The sequence below is a fragment of the Leptosomus discolor genome, chromosome 6 (genome assembly GCF_034619465.1).
Source record: "Leptosomus discolor isolate bLepDis1 chromosome 6, bLepDis1.hap2, whole genome shotgun sequence".
Lineage (NCBI taxonomy): Eukaryota > Metazoa > Chordata > Aves > Leptosomiformes > Leptosomidae > Leptosomus > Leptosomus discolor.
This window is the reverse complement of record NC_141396.1, coordinates 41,282,886-41,297,876: the sequence shown is the minus strand read 5'-3', so window position 1 is coordinate 41,297,876 and position 14,991 is coordinate 41,282,886. Positions and strand designations below refer to the sequence as shown.

Sequence of the window (14,991 nt, the reverse complement as noted above, 5' to 3'; positions counted from 1 at the left end):
ATGCTGGGCTGGATGGGGCGGTATGCCAAAGATTGCGCAGTTCTTTTCCATTTACATGGAAGCAAAATGAGTCTTGAAAGGAATGTGTTTATCCTCACATTTGTCACTTTGCATCTGCTATCTGCCTGCGTCGGTCCTCTGTGATGCAGCAGAGCAAAAGAAATTAACAGTAAACCAAGGAAAACTTAACACAGAAGCGAAGGAAACCTGTAGTTGTAGTATTGCATCTTTCCTATGACATGGGGAAGAGGAGAATCTGAACCTCGGGCACAAACTGCATCCACCAAACTGCCATTGCTGCACAACACAATGCTGGCGCTTCCCTCCCTGGCCGTAGCCTCATCAGGTTCTCTGCACAAAAAGCCACTTTTCTCCTGGTGTGAGTTAATGGAGGCAGACCAGAGTGGATCAGGGGCAGGCACCCAGCCCCTGCAGCTGACATCACCACTGCAGCGGTGCCGCATGGGCTGGATGGAGGAAGGAGAGCCAGGCGCAAGCTCACTGCTTGTAGGTTTTCAGTTGGGTGCCTCAGCAACTGCAGATGCCGAGGACGCTGCCAGCGCTGGCAGAGTGGCCTCTTGCTCATTAAGTAGATACAAGCTACAGCCAACTCTGCCATCTCATTCTGCCTCTGATCTACCTGGCGTCTTATGCCTTCCACCACATCAACTGATCAGATTAATTGCCGTGCAGCTGGGATGGGGGGGGGGGGATGTGGAGAACTAGGAGCAGATGAAAGCTTTTGTGCTGCTTCCATGCACCCTCAGATCATTACCCCTTGCATTGCCAAGTGTTCTCAGGCTTGCCACATCTCCCAAGCTACTTCGTCATCTGCTAGCATGGCCGTGCAGAACTTGCATCCTTGCCACAAATAGAGGAAATTAAAATATCATGAGAAGCCCTGCCAGAAGCCCCCAGTTTTAAGGTAGCTGTTGCAGCCTGATCTAAACGCGTTGGGAGGAAAATGATGGGTTTACTCCTGTGACAGCTGAACAGTCATTCATACCTGGTGTATCAAGGTTGAGGTACCCCCATTTCAGGGAAAAATCTATTTTAAATTCTTCTCTTAGCCAATGTTTTGCAGAAGAAAGAAAAGGGCTTGAGGCTAAACTTGATCCTCGCAGGCTGCATATTTCATACTGGAAGGCTGTGACTCAGTGGCCTCTGGAAGCTCTCGAAGCTATCAGTAGCTCAAAGGAGGAATTAAAAACTCAACGAACTGCCTGTTTTCCTGAAACTTGTTTAGTACATGCTATGGAAGAGATGAGAGGTTTGAAAGAAGGCAGCCCTGTCCAAGAATCATTGGCTATAACAAGTCACAGCAAGCAATGAATATTTATTTTATTAAAATGCCTAGACATCTTTTAATGAGCCTTTTTGCCAAGTTTATGTGGAAGAATTTGCCAAAATACTGTGTACACTATAATAAATCCCAAGATACCTAATATCTTCGGCTTGGTCTTGTGTCCCTGACAGTCTCTATGTAGAGATGTCAGAATACCTTTTTTCTCCCCCAAAATGGGAAGGAGAGACTGAGTAGCTTTTCTGACGTTTTTCCAGACAGTTGGAAAAGCTGATGTGAACAGAGATAGGTCCTGTGCTAGCCTGTGAAACCAGGTTTAGGAGTGGCAGGAGGAATCTCAGGAAGATGAGTCTGAGGCTGGATGTTAGACTCAGGCAATCAGTTCGTCTGAGCTCAGGGGAGAAGATGGCCCCTTTAGCTGAGCCTCTGCTTCTAGACAAGGATAGTCCTTGTTTCACTCTACAGTCTTAGTCCCCAGATCTGCCTTTCCCTCATCCCAAATCCATGTCAGGTGGATATCTTGCACCTGTCAGTCCCCAATGGTTAAGGCTTACTTTCAAACCCAAGACGCAAGAGAGCAAAATTGGCACCTCAGATTAAAATAGGAAACAAACTCAAAGTTTCTGGACACTTCAAGAAATCACCCAGGAAACTTTTGAAAACAGAGCTTGTGAGCCCAACCCAGGGAGTGAAGTGAGTGATCTTCTGTTCTTAGGAGTGTCTTACTTAAAGTTCTCCTTTTCCACCATGGCTCGGTGCCTTCAGACGTGGCCTGTCAGGGTGCATTCCTAATCACAATCAGGAAACATCTTCCCACCCTTTTTGCCACATATTCCCAGTTCTTGAGAGCAAGGATTGACTGAGCTGGCCCGCCCGAAAAAGAGACTCAATGAAAAGATCCTTCCAACTGAAGTTAAAGCCATTGCTTTCATGCTTGCTGTGGGTGCTAGGACTTGGTACTGCTGTGCCTCAGTAATGTATTCTGAAGTGATCAGCTGAGGACAGAAAGCTTATCAGAGAAAGATGTTTTCGTTGCCTTTGGAAAGCTGGTATTTGTCATCTTCTCAAAGTGGATCTCCCACTGGAGGAGCTGGATCTGGATATCTCTTCACCGACACAGCAGAGAGAAAGATTTCTATCAAGCTTTGTACCTAACAGCCAGAACTGGTCAGAAAGTGTTCAACTGCCTCTTTCTTTGTGGATTCCTTGGTCATAAAATGCTCATTTGCTGAAACTAAATTATTTTTCTAGGAACGTGCTAATTCAAACAAATGTTTAGCCAGAAAAGGCTTTCTGCTTCCAAAAGAGGGAAATTCTGGTTAATGGAGTGAGAGGGAATCACTTAACAACCAGCTTGGTGAGTTTGAGCTCTCAGCTGAAATATAGCAGAACTCAGGTTGTGTCCTTGCTCCAGCAAATGCATCCTGCTCATCCAAAGAGGAACAGCCCCAGCAGGAACGACTCACACGAGGATCTGCTGGGTCCTCATCATGCCTAGCACAGGGAAATCACTAAGCCTGAAAATCCCGTGTTCTAGGCAAATTCTCTGGCTGCTGGTAATTGGCTGTCCAGACCAGGTCTGCAAGGTGACAAGCCAACATGCCAGTGGGGACAGAAGACCCTTGCTGTAGAGATCCTACAACCAGCCCCAGCTGTACCGAAGCTTGGCTGTTTCTTACTCTGCTGGCATGAACATCAGCACTTGAGCTGCCTTCAGTTCCTTCTCTTCAATTCCTTCCCTGGCACTGCAGACTGGTTGATTTTTAAGGGGCAAACTTTTTTTGAGTTTTGCTCACTTGCATGTATTTACTCAAGGACGCAAATTGTATTGAAGGTTCACACTCCCCAAAACATGCATGTAGTCGACTGCACATCGGTTTCCTGGAAGTTGCTAGAGCAGCAAAATTTAAGTTGAGTTCACTTGTGCAGGCCAAAAGGAAGTGCTGATTTCTCAAGCTAACCTGCCCTGGCTGCTGTTCCCCTTCTTCCCCTCCATAAACGTAAAGTGTTGGTTTTATTCTAGGCTTTCAACTATGTAAATGCTGTTGCGTGGCCACTATGCAACCAATTATAGAGGGGGCAGATGTTTTTAACAGTAATGCACAAACACTCTTCTTTTTTTGTCTTTTGCCTTAAAGATAGTTTGTATCTTGTGATGATGTCATGTTTGAGTCTTTCATATTTCTGTGTTGCAGATATTGTCCCCTTAAGGGGACATGCATTTCAAATGTGCAGGGGAGGAAGAATATAAATTAGTCATATATGGGTGGGTAAGCAAATTGGCTGTGGTGACCCAGCTGCCCGCACTCGTCTGGCCGTTCAGACAGAGGAGGTGGCTCGCGCGCATCAGGCTTGTGGTGGCTGTGACTGCAGTTTGTTTGTTTTACATCTGGTGTGCGCTGCTGTGCTCAGGAGGGCTTCACGAGCCTTCAGCCATGAGCGGAACACCATGCCCCTGGTGATCGATCCCTGCGAGCAGCGGCAGAGCCATTCCATTTCCAAGAATAATCTTCCATCAAAAAAAAAAAAAAAAAAAGGTGCATCATCCAATGCCTTAATCTTACCACATCGCTGGGTGAGCTTCAGCCTCTGGTAAAGGGTTTTGCTTTACCATTGCCAGTGATAACATGAGTCCCAGCTGCAAGTGTAGCCCTTTGGGAAGCCTAACCTCCACAACCACCACCCAAGCAAGACCTTGCAGGTGGGTGGCTGTGAGTGCGTGCCTCCAAGTGCCCTGTGGTTGTAGGGGCACTGATTGTTACTATTTGTAGACTTGGCTGAAAAAATTCCTACAAAGCAGGTTTATGTGTTCCTTCTTGTTTTCTTTTGCCAGTTTTCCACAATCACCAGATGGTTGCCCTCCTTGTAGAGCCTTGGCGAAATGCCTGGGAGGAAAAAGGGGAAGAGTTTGCTTCCAGTATATTCCCTGCTCCTTGCAGCTGCTACTTACAGGGTGTGGGAACACCTTGAGGTTCCTCTAGGCGACATATGTGGAGCTAGGGTTATTGCAATGGGAAAACCATCACAAATTTTGCTAAAAGCCCGGATTTCTTCACTGTGCTTCTTGTGAACAACTTGTGCTATTGCTGCTTGTGTTTTTTCCAGCTGGAAGATCAGGGTGGTGCCACAGATATTTTCATTCTTACTGACTCCTAGGCTAGAGGCACAATCATCAGTGTGCGGGGAAGGCAAGTATTGATGAGTAATCTTTCAAAAGTATCTCTCTTCTTTATTTCAGAGTCTCCTGAAATTGGGCCCTCAGTTGTAGTTCACACAACTGTGACGTTTGGAAGCGAGAACCTGGATTCAGACCCTGCAGAGGTGCAGCAGTTAATTCTCAGTCACCTGGAGAGGATGGTGCCATCCCTACCTAAACCAGCCAGCATCAAGTGTCAGAAATGGAGATACTCTCAGGTACTCTGCGGTGGGATCGGACAGCTGGGAGGGTGCTGCTGGGGCAATGTGGTAGTACAGACTTGCGGTGTATCGCAAGAAACAGTGGTTTTCATCCTCGGGAAGCAAGGGGAAAGGGGGTAGTTGCTTGATATCCATAATACATTCCTTCATGTAGCTATGAGCAGCATCCAAGGCTGGCCAACAACAGCCACATCTTTTCTAGTCATCTTTTTACATAGCGGACCTGGCTCAGCGGTAAGTTATGCAGCACTTCTGGTAAGTAGGGACAGGAGTGGTGCACAGGAAGGAGGTAAATCCCACATACTGCAGTGGGATTTTCACTGGTATTTAATACTATGACTATCTGTCTCTTCTGTATCCAAAAATATGTCATATTATTAGCAAAATTCCCACCCTACCACGGAGTAGCAGAAGTTCTTGCGATTAGACGTAGTAATTGTTATTATTTGGTTTGGCTCGGTTCAATTTAACGTTATGTTATGCAAGAAATATGTTAAAGTAAACTACTTAAGGGTAATAATAGCAAAATGTGTATATTTTACAGACTTCTTTTTAAAAATCAAGGAAATTGTTGGCAATTTCCTAAACTATTGGAGTGTATCTACATGTTTACCCAAAGCCTCTTAAGTTAAATTACATTGGTGAAATTGAATGTGGAAGTTGATGCAAAATATTTACTTAAAGCAGTCCCCTAAAAATTTTTCCTTTTATGAAGTCTGGAAAAGTTAGTATAGATGACTGTTGTGAAGTCTGCTTGTACCCCTTGATCTGCCTCGAATTTAGGAACCTGGTGTCATTAGCACAAGGTTTTATTTTTCTGTGAGTTAGGTACTGCGGGTTTGCAAATCACTTCCCAGTGCGTAATATTTGTTCTCAGTTGTCAGAGAAAAATGACATTAATGTAAGTTTTAATGTTTCAAATGACTTTCACAAAAAATCATGCAATGTTTTATGTGTTCCTCTTTATCAGTTCAGGGTTTTTTTTCCTGGTAACAGTATCTCTGCACAGTTGCCACTGTTAAGGCATCCTTTTCTGGTTGTGACTTCTGGTCTTTTCTTCTGCATTATCTGTAACCTTTCTGCTTCAAACTGCTTGTGAGCACAGGAACTACAGGTGGTAAGGAGGAGGAGAACTGAATCTATCTCAAACAGACAGACACTTGGTTGAGCAGCTCTGGAAAGGGCTCCCAAAACAAAGTGTCTTTGAACAGAATTAATGCACCCTAGATACTGCTGCTGTCACAAAGCTCCATCATAAAATTTGTCAAATTCAGCCACTTTATGTGCGCCAGGAAAGGGCTTAATATGCCGTTTCCTTGCACTACTCACACTTTTGGCATAGTGTCAAAGGTGACATATAAGCATATGCATCATGTATGGCCCATTCTGATTTATTTCACCATGAAAACCTGGATAAAGGAAAAGAGAAGAATGGCAGTTAATTTCTTACTACTGAATTAAAAAAAAAGTCTCAACTGCATTCTACTGAACAACTATGCTTTTTGAATTTTGAATTATGGCCATACCATATTTATTATAACCGTGTACCTACTGCTTCATCTTTTAGAGGCAGCTGGAACAGTGACTGTGGGAATGAACTCTTAATTTCCACAATTGCTTCAAAATTGTTGTCTTCCTAAATCACTAGGTGTGCGTCCTGTTTCCCCTATTTAAAAATTACATCATACTCCTGGGTGATGCTCTATTATTTACTCAAACCACTGTACAATTTACAGCTCTTCCCCCTTTTTCCCCTGCCTGTGTTGCCTGCTATTGACCATGCTGCTACTAACCAAAACCACTGACTTCTGCAGCTGCTTGTGTTTTATGGCTTTATCCACCAGTCTTTAATTCAGTGGATAGGTCAGATCCGTTATCTCAATAAAGAGATTTCTATTGCCATCCTATAAAATAATCACTACCTAAATTAAATATCTGGGACAGAATCCCTCTTTCTCTTAAAGCTATCTTTACTTTCAATTATAATCTGTTGCCACAGAAGGAAAGGGATCTGGTAAGGTGGGTGCATCTTTCCCCTGACTCTTTTAGAGGGGATTTATCCTACTTGTTAATTAAATCCATCCATAACATCCTTCACATGGCCAAACACAATCCTGGGATTAAAATGCAGACATTACAATTATCCATGGCGGATGAGGGATTAGGACTTCCAAACTTCTACTGACGCTATTTAGCAGCACAGCTGCAATTCTGCATCCACTGCTTTAATTATATTAAGACGCTATTAGCATTCAGAGCCAACAGCTTCCCAACCTGTCATGTCCCTTTGGCAGAGTCACTTTAGATGTACAAGGGATATGGGGAAAACACAGAGTCATAGAAATTGGACCTCTTCTGAAGGGTCCTCAGAAGGGACCTCTCAAGGTCTTTAGTCCAACCTTTTGCTCAAAGCAGAACTATCTTGCCAGCACTAGGTGACTGCAACCCCATGGTTTTGTCTAGCTGAGTCTTGAAGTCTTTGAGGATGGAGATCCAATAGGCTGTGCCATATATCTGAGGGCAATTTGGGATTTATGTTGGAAAACACCTTCAGAAGAACTTGAAGAAGGGGCGGAATCATTCCTTTCACCAGTCACTATGTCTAGAGTGAGGGCCTTTACTACATTAAGCACACACTCTTGCCCCACAGGCTAAAAGATGCAGGCTGAGATGTAAAAACATTGATCCTATGATCACTATGACAAACCAGAACCTGTTTGGTACAGCCAGCATCAGATAAGCACTGCTTAGTCAAGAAGGAAGGGCACTCAAAAAGCGTTTTTCTGCTAAATCTTTTTTCATTTTTTATGCACAGTGACCTCAATCTGTAAGAAAAATTTAAGAATAAATTAAATCTGAGAAAAACAATCTCTGACTGCATTTACCATACATGGCTGGACTCCTCTGTTGAGTAATGGAGAATGGGTCACAACTGTCTACAAATTCATTTCAGATAGTTACCTCCTTTAAAGAGATGCTAACATGCCGGTAAGACAAAATGCAGCCAGTAGCATAAATGTGGCTGTTCTGCAGCTGACCTGTGCTTGGAAATGGCAGATAACAGCATGGCAGTGGCTAGCTGAGTGTATGTTTGACTCAATGGAAAAAAACCCTGAACAAGATGCCTTGGACTTTAGGCCTTGTTCAGTGAAGCTGACAGTTGCACAGTGGGATGCAGTAATGGTTTACTGCGCAGGAATCCAAAACATAGCTTTGGACCAAAGGCAGAAAGTCGAGAAACGATCGAAAGAAAATTGTGTTCTCTGTATCATGCTTTAGGATCTCTATGGTTTGATCTCTGTTGCTAGTCTACTGCTGTGCTTCTGTTCTTTTTTTTTTCTCTCTCTCTCTCTCTTTGGCTTTCTAGATATTTTTTCCTCTTTTTCGACACTTCATCCTTATTGGTCTTGTTTTGTTGTTCCTTTTCTCAGACTATTTCTTCCCACCTTCCTCCTCTGATCACTTCATCATCGAATTGTCCTGCATCTTCTTATCTTTTTTATCCCTTCTGCCTGAGCCTGTCTTGCCCTCGCGTTTACCTTTAGGCTGGTGCTGCTGATGCCTTATCTCCATTTCGATATTCCCTGGTGCTGCTCTGGGATGCACTGATTTAGTACAACATGGACACTCAGCCTTTGTACATAGGCTTGAAATAGGCCACAACAACGTGTGACACAGCAAAGCACGGTAAAAACACAAATGCTGCGTGCTTTTAGTCTGTGGTTTGATGCACATTGGTGTTTGTCATGAAGTACAATACCAAAAAGAAGTCTTGTTCTCCCCGTGTGTTCCAGGTGGCTTCAGGTTAAAGCCTGGCCAAAGCAAAGTCCGTTCAATTTTAGAAGTGTTACACAGAACTGCTCAAGAGCTGCCACTCCACAGATACAAGTTTAATTGAGGGTATAGTGCCAGGAAAATTATATTTAAAATTAATACAACGCATACATTGAGAATGACATTAAATATTTATCAAAGCAAACTTATTCCAAACTTGTCCCATGCTACTTACAGAGAAAGTGTTGATTATATCTCTAACAGCGTCTAACAATTTTTGTGCTGCTCAGATGAAAAATGAGACCTGTGTAGCAGAGCTGGAGGTAGGGTGGGTTGTCCCAGGGCTGTGTGTATGCTCGCACAGCAGCATGAAGCATGGTCAGGTCGTCATCACAGTTGTTACTCTGAAGTTCACCTCACTTCCTGTCCAGGAAGGTCACCTGCTCAACCCAATCGTGTTGCAGGCTCTCTTGGAAACAGCAGGCTCCCTTTCCTTTGTTGAACAGTTACGTATCTGGGGGTTTTTGCAAGCCTACCTTTGCTGATGTGAAATCATGTACCTTCATACCTTTTGGCTTTTTTTTTTTTCTTCATACTTTTTGGCTCATCTATCCAGGGTCTGACAATTTATTTCTGCTGAGACAAACTGAGAATAAGACAAGACAAAGCTGTAAAGTTTCTAAATTTCCACATACAGGAAAGCTTTATTCTAATTATTTAACTCCAGAAGATAAGTATTTTACTATCGTACTTTGATTGTTGATGCTTGGACCTGTGATCTGGGGTGGGAGGGGTGCTTTGTATGAGGGCATGTTTCTCAGGAATACGGACCTTTCTGATGTGAAATTCAGGTAAATAAAATTCTTTCTATCTCCTCTTTTTCAGGTTACAAAAGCTGTGCCCAATTGTCTGGGACAAATGATTCTTCATACTCAACCTCTCCTGATTTGTGGGGGCGATGGATTTACTCATTCCAACTTCAGTGGCTGCATAGATTCTGCTATGAGTCTTGCCGAGGCTGTGAAGTCTCATTTGTAGCAATTTCAAAGTTGGCTGCTAAACTTAGTCTAGATTTGTGATGAATTTTACTATGATGAACTGATTTCCAGTTTAGTGTTAACATCACTGGCCTCTATCTTGCAAAAATAAATAAAGGAAAATATATTGCTGTCCTGTAATAATTATTGGGATGGAACTGAATTGAATTTTCCAGGATCTGTGCTGTGAGATGTTACTTTGCTTGAAGTAAAGCTTTTTCTGGCTCAAGTCAGAGGCACTGAGCTTCAGCAGCTTTGCCAGGTCTTCTGATACTTTTACAGCCCATGAAAATTATGTCAAGGAGAGGACCCTGACTTGAAGCAACACAAAAACCCCATGCTGCTGCAGAGTTTACTCCTTCTCTGAGCATTTGGAGCCCTGGAAGTGACAGAAGGAACATGCACAATCGATCTCAGAGCTTTCATACCTATATGCCGTCATTTCTGCTGGTGCAGTTCATCCCTGGTCATGGTTATTGTGTTGGCCATGGGGAGTCAGTGATGGGACATACCTTGCTATGCTTCTCAGGTTGCATGGCCTAGGCAGGGTCTAACCATATCGACTCAAGTTCTAACCATGTCTCCAGGTGTGGACAGCTTTTAAGTGAGAGATAGTAGTTGTCTGCCAACCATCTTTCTTAGCCCATAGTTTTCTGGTTGCGACTGCTGGAAGAGCTCATTTAAGAGCTTGGTGATGTTACTGGCAGTGATGTGCCACTGAAACATAGTACCTGTCCTGGGCGCAGTCTAAGCAGCATCAGCCCAGCTGTGCTCATAAAAGAAAGAATGGGGAGAAGGTGAAAGAGAAGGTGTGCATGTTTGTAGCGCTCTCATAGCAACAGGGCTGCTATCCCAAAGTCATCTTGGGAACAGATATTGATATCTGGGCTGTAATATGAGTTTAACACAGTAAAGCAGACTGGGCAGGAAAGTAGGTGCACTTAAAATAGTTCAGTATTTGCTAGGTTGGAGTCATCATGTCTCTCTGCTGGTCCAGGGTCCCCTGAATAAGGAGCAGTCCTTTCCTCCTTCCAGCTGGTGGAGGAGTCAGGGTAGGAGCAGCCAATACAGAAGGTGGTTTGGCTGCTTTGCCTGGCAAATGCCAAGAGGAAGGAGGGAAAAGAATTTATCTAAGTGTGGTCTGTAGCAGTGTGTTAATAAGAAAACTGTGCTGGCATTTCAGGCTTGGGATTACATCACCACCACCATAAAAACTCATCTAAAGTAAACAGCCAGTCTGAAGGTGAGGTGAGTTCTAGACAGCTCTGTGCTTTATTTTGGCAGAACAGGTGTAGAAATAGAGGGACAGGTCCAGGGAAGGATATAAATACATGGGTGAATGACAGAACAAGAAACTTGATTTAGAATACTAAAAAAATAAACAGCAAGTATAATTGTGTTGAAAATAGTACCTGTCATGGTTTCAAATATTTCTAAGCTACTAAACCGTGTTTCTGTGAAGCCAGTTTTGAAATTACTCAGAAATTAACCAAGAAATCATTTATTTGTTCTAAATTTGATTTTAGCTTGCCCTTCCTCTGAAATCACATCATAAGTTTAGTACCTCTACTACAGTGCTAAAAACAACAAAATGCTGTTTTCAGCAGACAGAATTTTAACCATTAGAGAAGTACAATTCAGCCCCTTTTTCTTATACACCTTCATTTCACAAAAATCCAACATCCTGTATTCACAGCAACTGAACACTGTAATTTACTGCTGTGTTTGACCGTTTCTAATGCAGTATTTTAAATGACACCAAGAACTTTAAAACTTCAATTAATTTTAAAAGCATCCTTGAAAGATATTTCATGGTTCCATGCAGTTTTATTGTTTTTTTTTTTTCTTCTTTCCATGAAGTCCTTGAGTTTAAAACTAGGTGTTGTTCTTGTGTCTGAACCAACCCCAGGTTTCAATCACCACGTATCATGCAGAAACAGGCAGATCGGTGGTCATGTACATGCGCAAATCTTTTGCAAAAGCATGTGATCTCCTGTCTTCCACAGATCAAGGTAGCAGCACATGGTCATGGAATAAATCTGATGTGGTGAGGCATTTAGTATTGGCTTGATTAGCATGGGCTCAAAAGAAACCAAAGTCCCAGCTGAAAGAAGGTTTTATGTTGCAGTGTTGGAAAACCTTAATCAAAGAGATGTACTCCATGGTGGAGAGCATATGAAAGCAACCAAGCCCCGCTTGTGACATGTATTCTTCAGCTTCCATTCAGGCCTGGCCATCCTGTGGGGGTAGGTCCCCAAGGGAGCAGTAGCATTCTTAATCGTACAAGAGGGTTTTCTGCTGGGTTATCGGTTCCTCTGGAAGATGTTGCCACGGCAGATGGGTCCACCGTTGCTGGACCTGTGGTGATGGTTTCTGGAGACCCATCCCATCAGTCTGCCTTCATCCAAGCTCTGCCTTAGTGCACGGGGACGGATGTGAGTCCTTTTCCTACAGGAGTGAAGGAGCAGGCTGTAGCTTTAGGGATTTTCCCAGACTCTTCACTTGTGCTGTTTTCCTCATCTTCATTCTTTGTTTTCTGCCTCTTTCTTCAAAGATGGATTTCACATTAAAATGCCCTAAAATCTGTACTTCCTTCCACTTCAGATTTGAAAGGAAGCAAGCCAAATGACTAAAGATCCAAATAAAGATCCTGAAAGTGTTGGACATGCAGAAAACTGAAAATGAGGCATCTTTGACTTAACGCTGTGTCATTGCTCCCGCCGTCTCGCAAACAGGTGTGCTCCGAAGAGTTGTGATGCTCTCACAGGGCCTTGTATCAGCAGCAGCCTTCAATACCACAAGTAACAGGTAAGTGGAGATGTCTCTGACCCTGTCATTTCAGCAATCGTACAGCTTTGGTCATTATGAGATCTCAAAATACCTGATAATAAGCAAATTACAGATTCAGAGATTTTTCGTATCATGAGATTTTCAATTCAGAGGTTTTCAAATGTGAATCACAGTGAGTCTCAATTTGCTCCTATCCTTCCCCATATCATGACAGTCTATTAAAATGCCTGTTTCCCATTGCTTCCTCCCAGATTAAGATGATTTAAACAAAACCAACTTTTATTTTTTTAAGGTGGAGTAGAGAAGATTGTGGACATGTTCCTCTGGACATGCTCCAGATAGCAAGCACTTATGGGTCTCTGTGGCAATATCTCATTTTCTAGGTGTGAGCAGGGAGACGACTGTATTAACTTTCCCACACAAGGTGGGTAATGAGTGATGATATTTCAAAGAGGCCACTGTATCCAAAAGGACGGAAACAGAAGAGACTTGTCTGGTGGATTTCCTGGGTTTTTTCTTTTTTCCTGGGTGGATGTAATTTTCAATTAACTGGCAGATCCATCAATTATCACCACGATCTCCTTGTTCCCAGACAAGGGTTTTGGCTGCATCTGATTTGCTGGATGTGACAAGCCACGGCTAACACCCAAAGCTGAATTAAAGTGTTTCAGCTCTCAGACGACATTGTTACTGTCTTCCTCATCACAAGGAAAGATGGGGCCATAAATGCTCAAAGCCTTTTAACTCACAGTTGTGTTAACTTCCACCCAGTGAACATCACTTTGCAGGGCTGGCCCATGACATCTAGTGCAGTCAATATATTCAGCTGCATGAGATGCGTTTTGCTGATCTCTGAGGGTTTAGCTGTACCTTTAGGTCTCTAACAGCAATCCTTTCTTGTTAGTTACTGTCCCACGAACAGCTAGCATCAGCTTTGTGTTTCACCAGGAGAGATTTTATATTATTGGCCAAATAGCAGACTCAGTGTTGGCAGGAAGTCTTGGTGGACACAACTACACCTTGACATCTCCTCCTAACAGAGGCAGGTCTCCTGTGGCTCAGCCAGGTGTGGTCCACCCAACATTTGCCTCTTTAGCACCATGCAAGGCAATTTTTTTATCACAACCCTTGTGTAGTCCTCAATCAAATACCTTTGAGAAAGCCATGCATGCTGTACTGAGCCATTGGATGCCGTACTCTGCCACCCCTTCCCCTCACAGGCCAACCTTGATGATCTTTGCAGCCCTTTCTTCTTCCAGCATGTGCCTGAACTGAGCATCATGTGCATCCATCCACGCGCTATTGTTACAGAGGTGGTTTTGGAGGCAGTACCAACTGAAATCTTTGGCATGGGCAAGGAGGTGTTTGGTGCTTTTTCACCCAGTGGGCAGGATGTGTGGCCCAGTATCTGTGCCATTGCCACCATGTCATGGGTTCTAAGGCAGACCCATCATATCCCATGCCATGACAAATTTTGGAGGAGGTCCTGGCTTGAAGCCATGGCATGCCCTCTCTTCCTGAGGGGCATCCCTCTGGCACAGGGTTAGGGCCCTGCCAGCTTTCTACCCACTGCTGGCATCTGACTGTGCTTGCAGACCGCTGAGATGGAGTAGAAGTGCTGTGAAGTGGATAAAAGCCACTTTACAAACCAAGTGTCACAGGTAGCCACAGGACTCTGCTGGGAGCCATCAAAGCCTAACTCCAAAAAGTGCTATTAATGACCTCCTTGAAGAGCTCTCATTAACCCCAGCTTTACATCTGCAAGCCCCAACAAAGACAGATCTGCTTGTCTTGTGCCCCAGGGGCTTCAGAGACCTCTCCCTTCCCAAGGCAAGGAAGGTGTTGGGAGCAGATGCTCATCACATGAGTTGCGGTGCCCTAGCTCTAGGCTAAATTAGCTCTAGGTGAGCTTCAGGGTGAGAAGCTGTGGCCATACATGATAGCCCAAGCCTATATGCACCTTCCCAGCTGAAGGCCAGGACTCTGTTGTGTGCAGTGGACATGTCCCCATGTCATGTTTGCTATGGGGAGTCAACCCCTTCCCAACCCCTCTGTCCACACCAGGGCTGCATCTGCACCTATGCCAGGCTGCAGAGAGGACGTCTTGCTATGACCCTGCCTGCATGGAGCATATTGTGGCTGTTAGTTGGAATAACTCTCCCAGATCTATAAAACCATCTGCACACCTGTTGGTGCGTTTAGTGCAGTTTGTAGGAATTTAATCCATTTCTAAAAAAGAGCTAGGAAGAGGAGACAGGCACCCAGCTCCTCGGCTCTCATTGATTCACAAACCACATGTGTCCAAGGATCTAGGCTATATTTTTGTGTAAGCATATGAAAATAAATTAAGAAGTTATTTTTGGTTTGTTTGTTTGTTTGTTATTTCAATTTTTAAAAGGCAGCTGCAGATGTGAGGTGCTGCCCAGCTGAAAATACATGGTGGGTTTCCGTAGCACTGAGCTGTGAAACATCCTTGCAGCCAAAGCCAGTGGAGCAAGACCTAGTCTCCCGGAAGCCAGGGTTTGCTAGAGATCTTGCTGCCCTTGGGGTGGGGGATGCCATTTGGCTCTCCCAGAAGGCATGTGTGACTGAGAAGGACGGTGTGGAGGTCTCTGACCTGACCCTGTTCCCAGCAGGACCAACGCCACAGCTACGTCAGGTTGCTTGGGG

At 44.0% G+C, this 14,991-nt stretch overlaps 1 protein-coding gene across 2 annotated transcripts in view; it reads left to right on the top strand.

Annotated features, from left to right (window-relative positions):
• The window catches only part of RNLS (renalase, FAD dependent amine oxidase), a 79,481-nt gene extending 69,949 nt beyond the window's left edge, over positions 1-9,532 (top strand). For both annotated transcript variants that reach the window (XM_086467192.1, XM_086467191.1), the window contains exons 6-7: positions 4,542-4,717; positions 9,380-9,532. In XM_086467192.1, coding sequence (XP_086323318.1) covers positions 4,542-4,717; positions 9,380-9,532 — 329 coding nt within the window. The remainder of the gene's footprint in view (positions 1-4,541; positions 4,718-9,379) is intronic.
• The last annotated feature ends 5,459 nt before the right edge of the window (positions 9,533-14,991 follow it).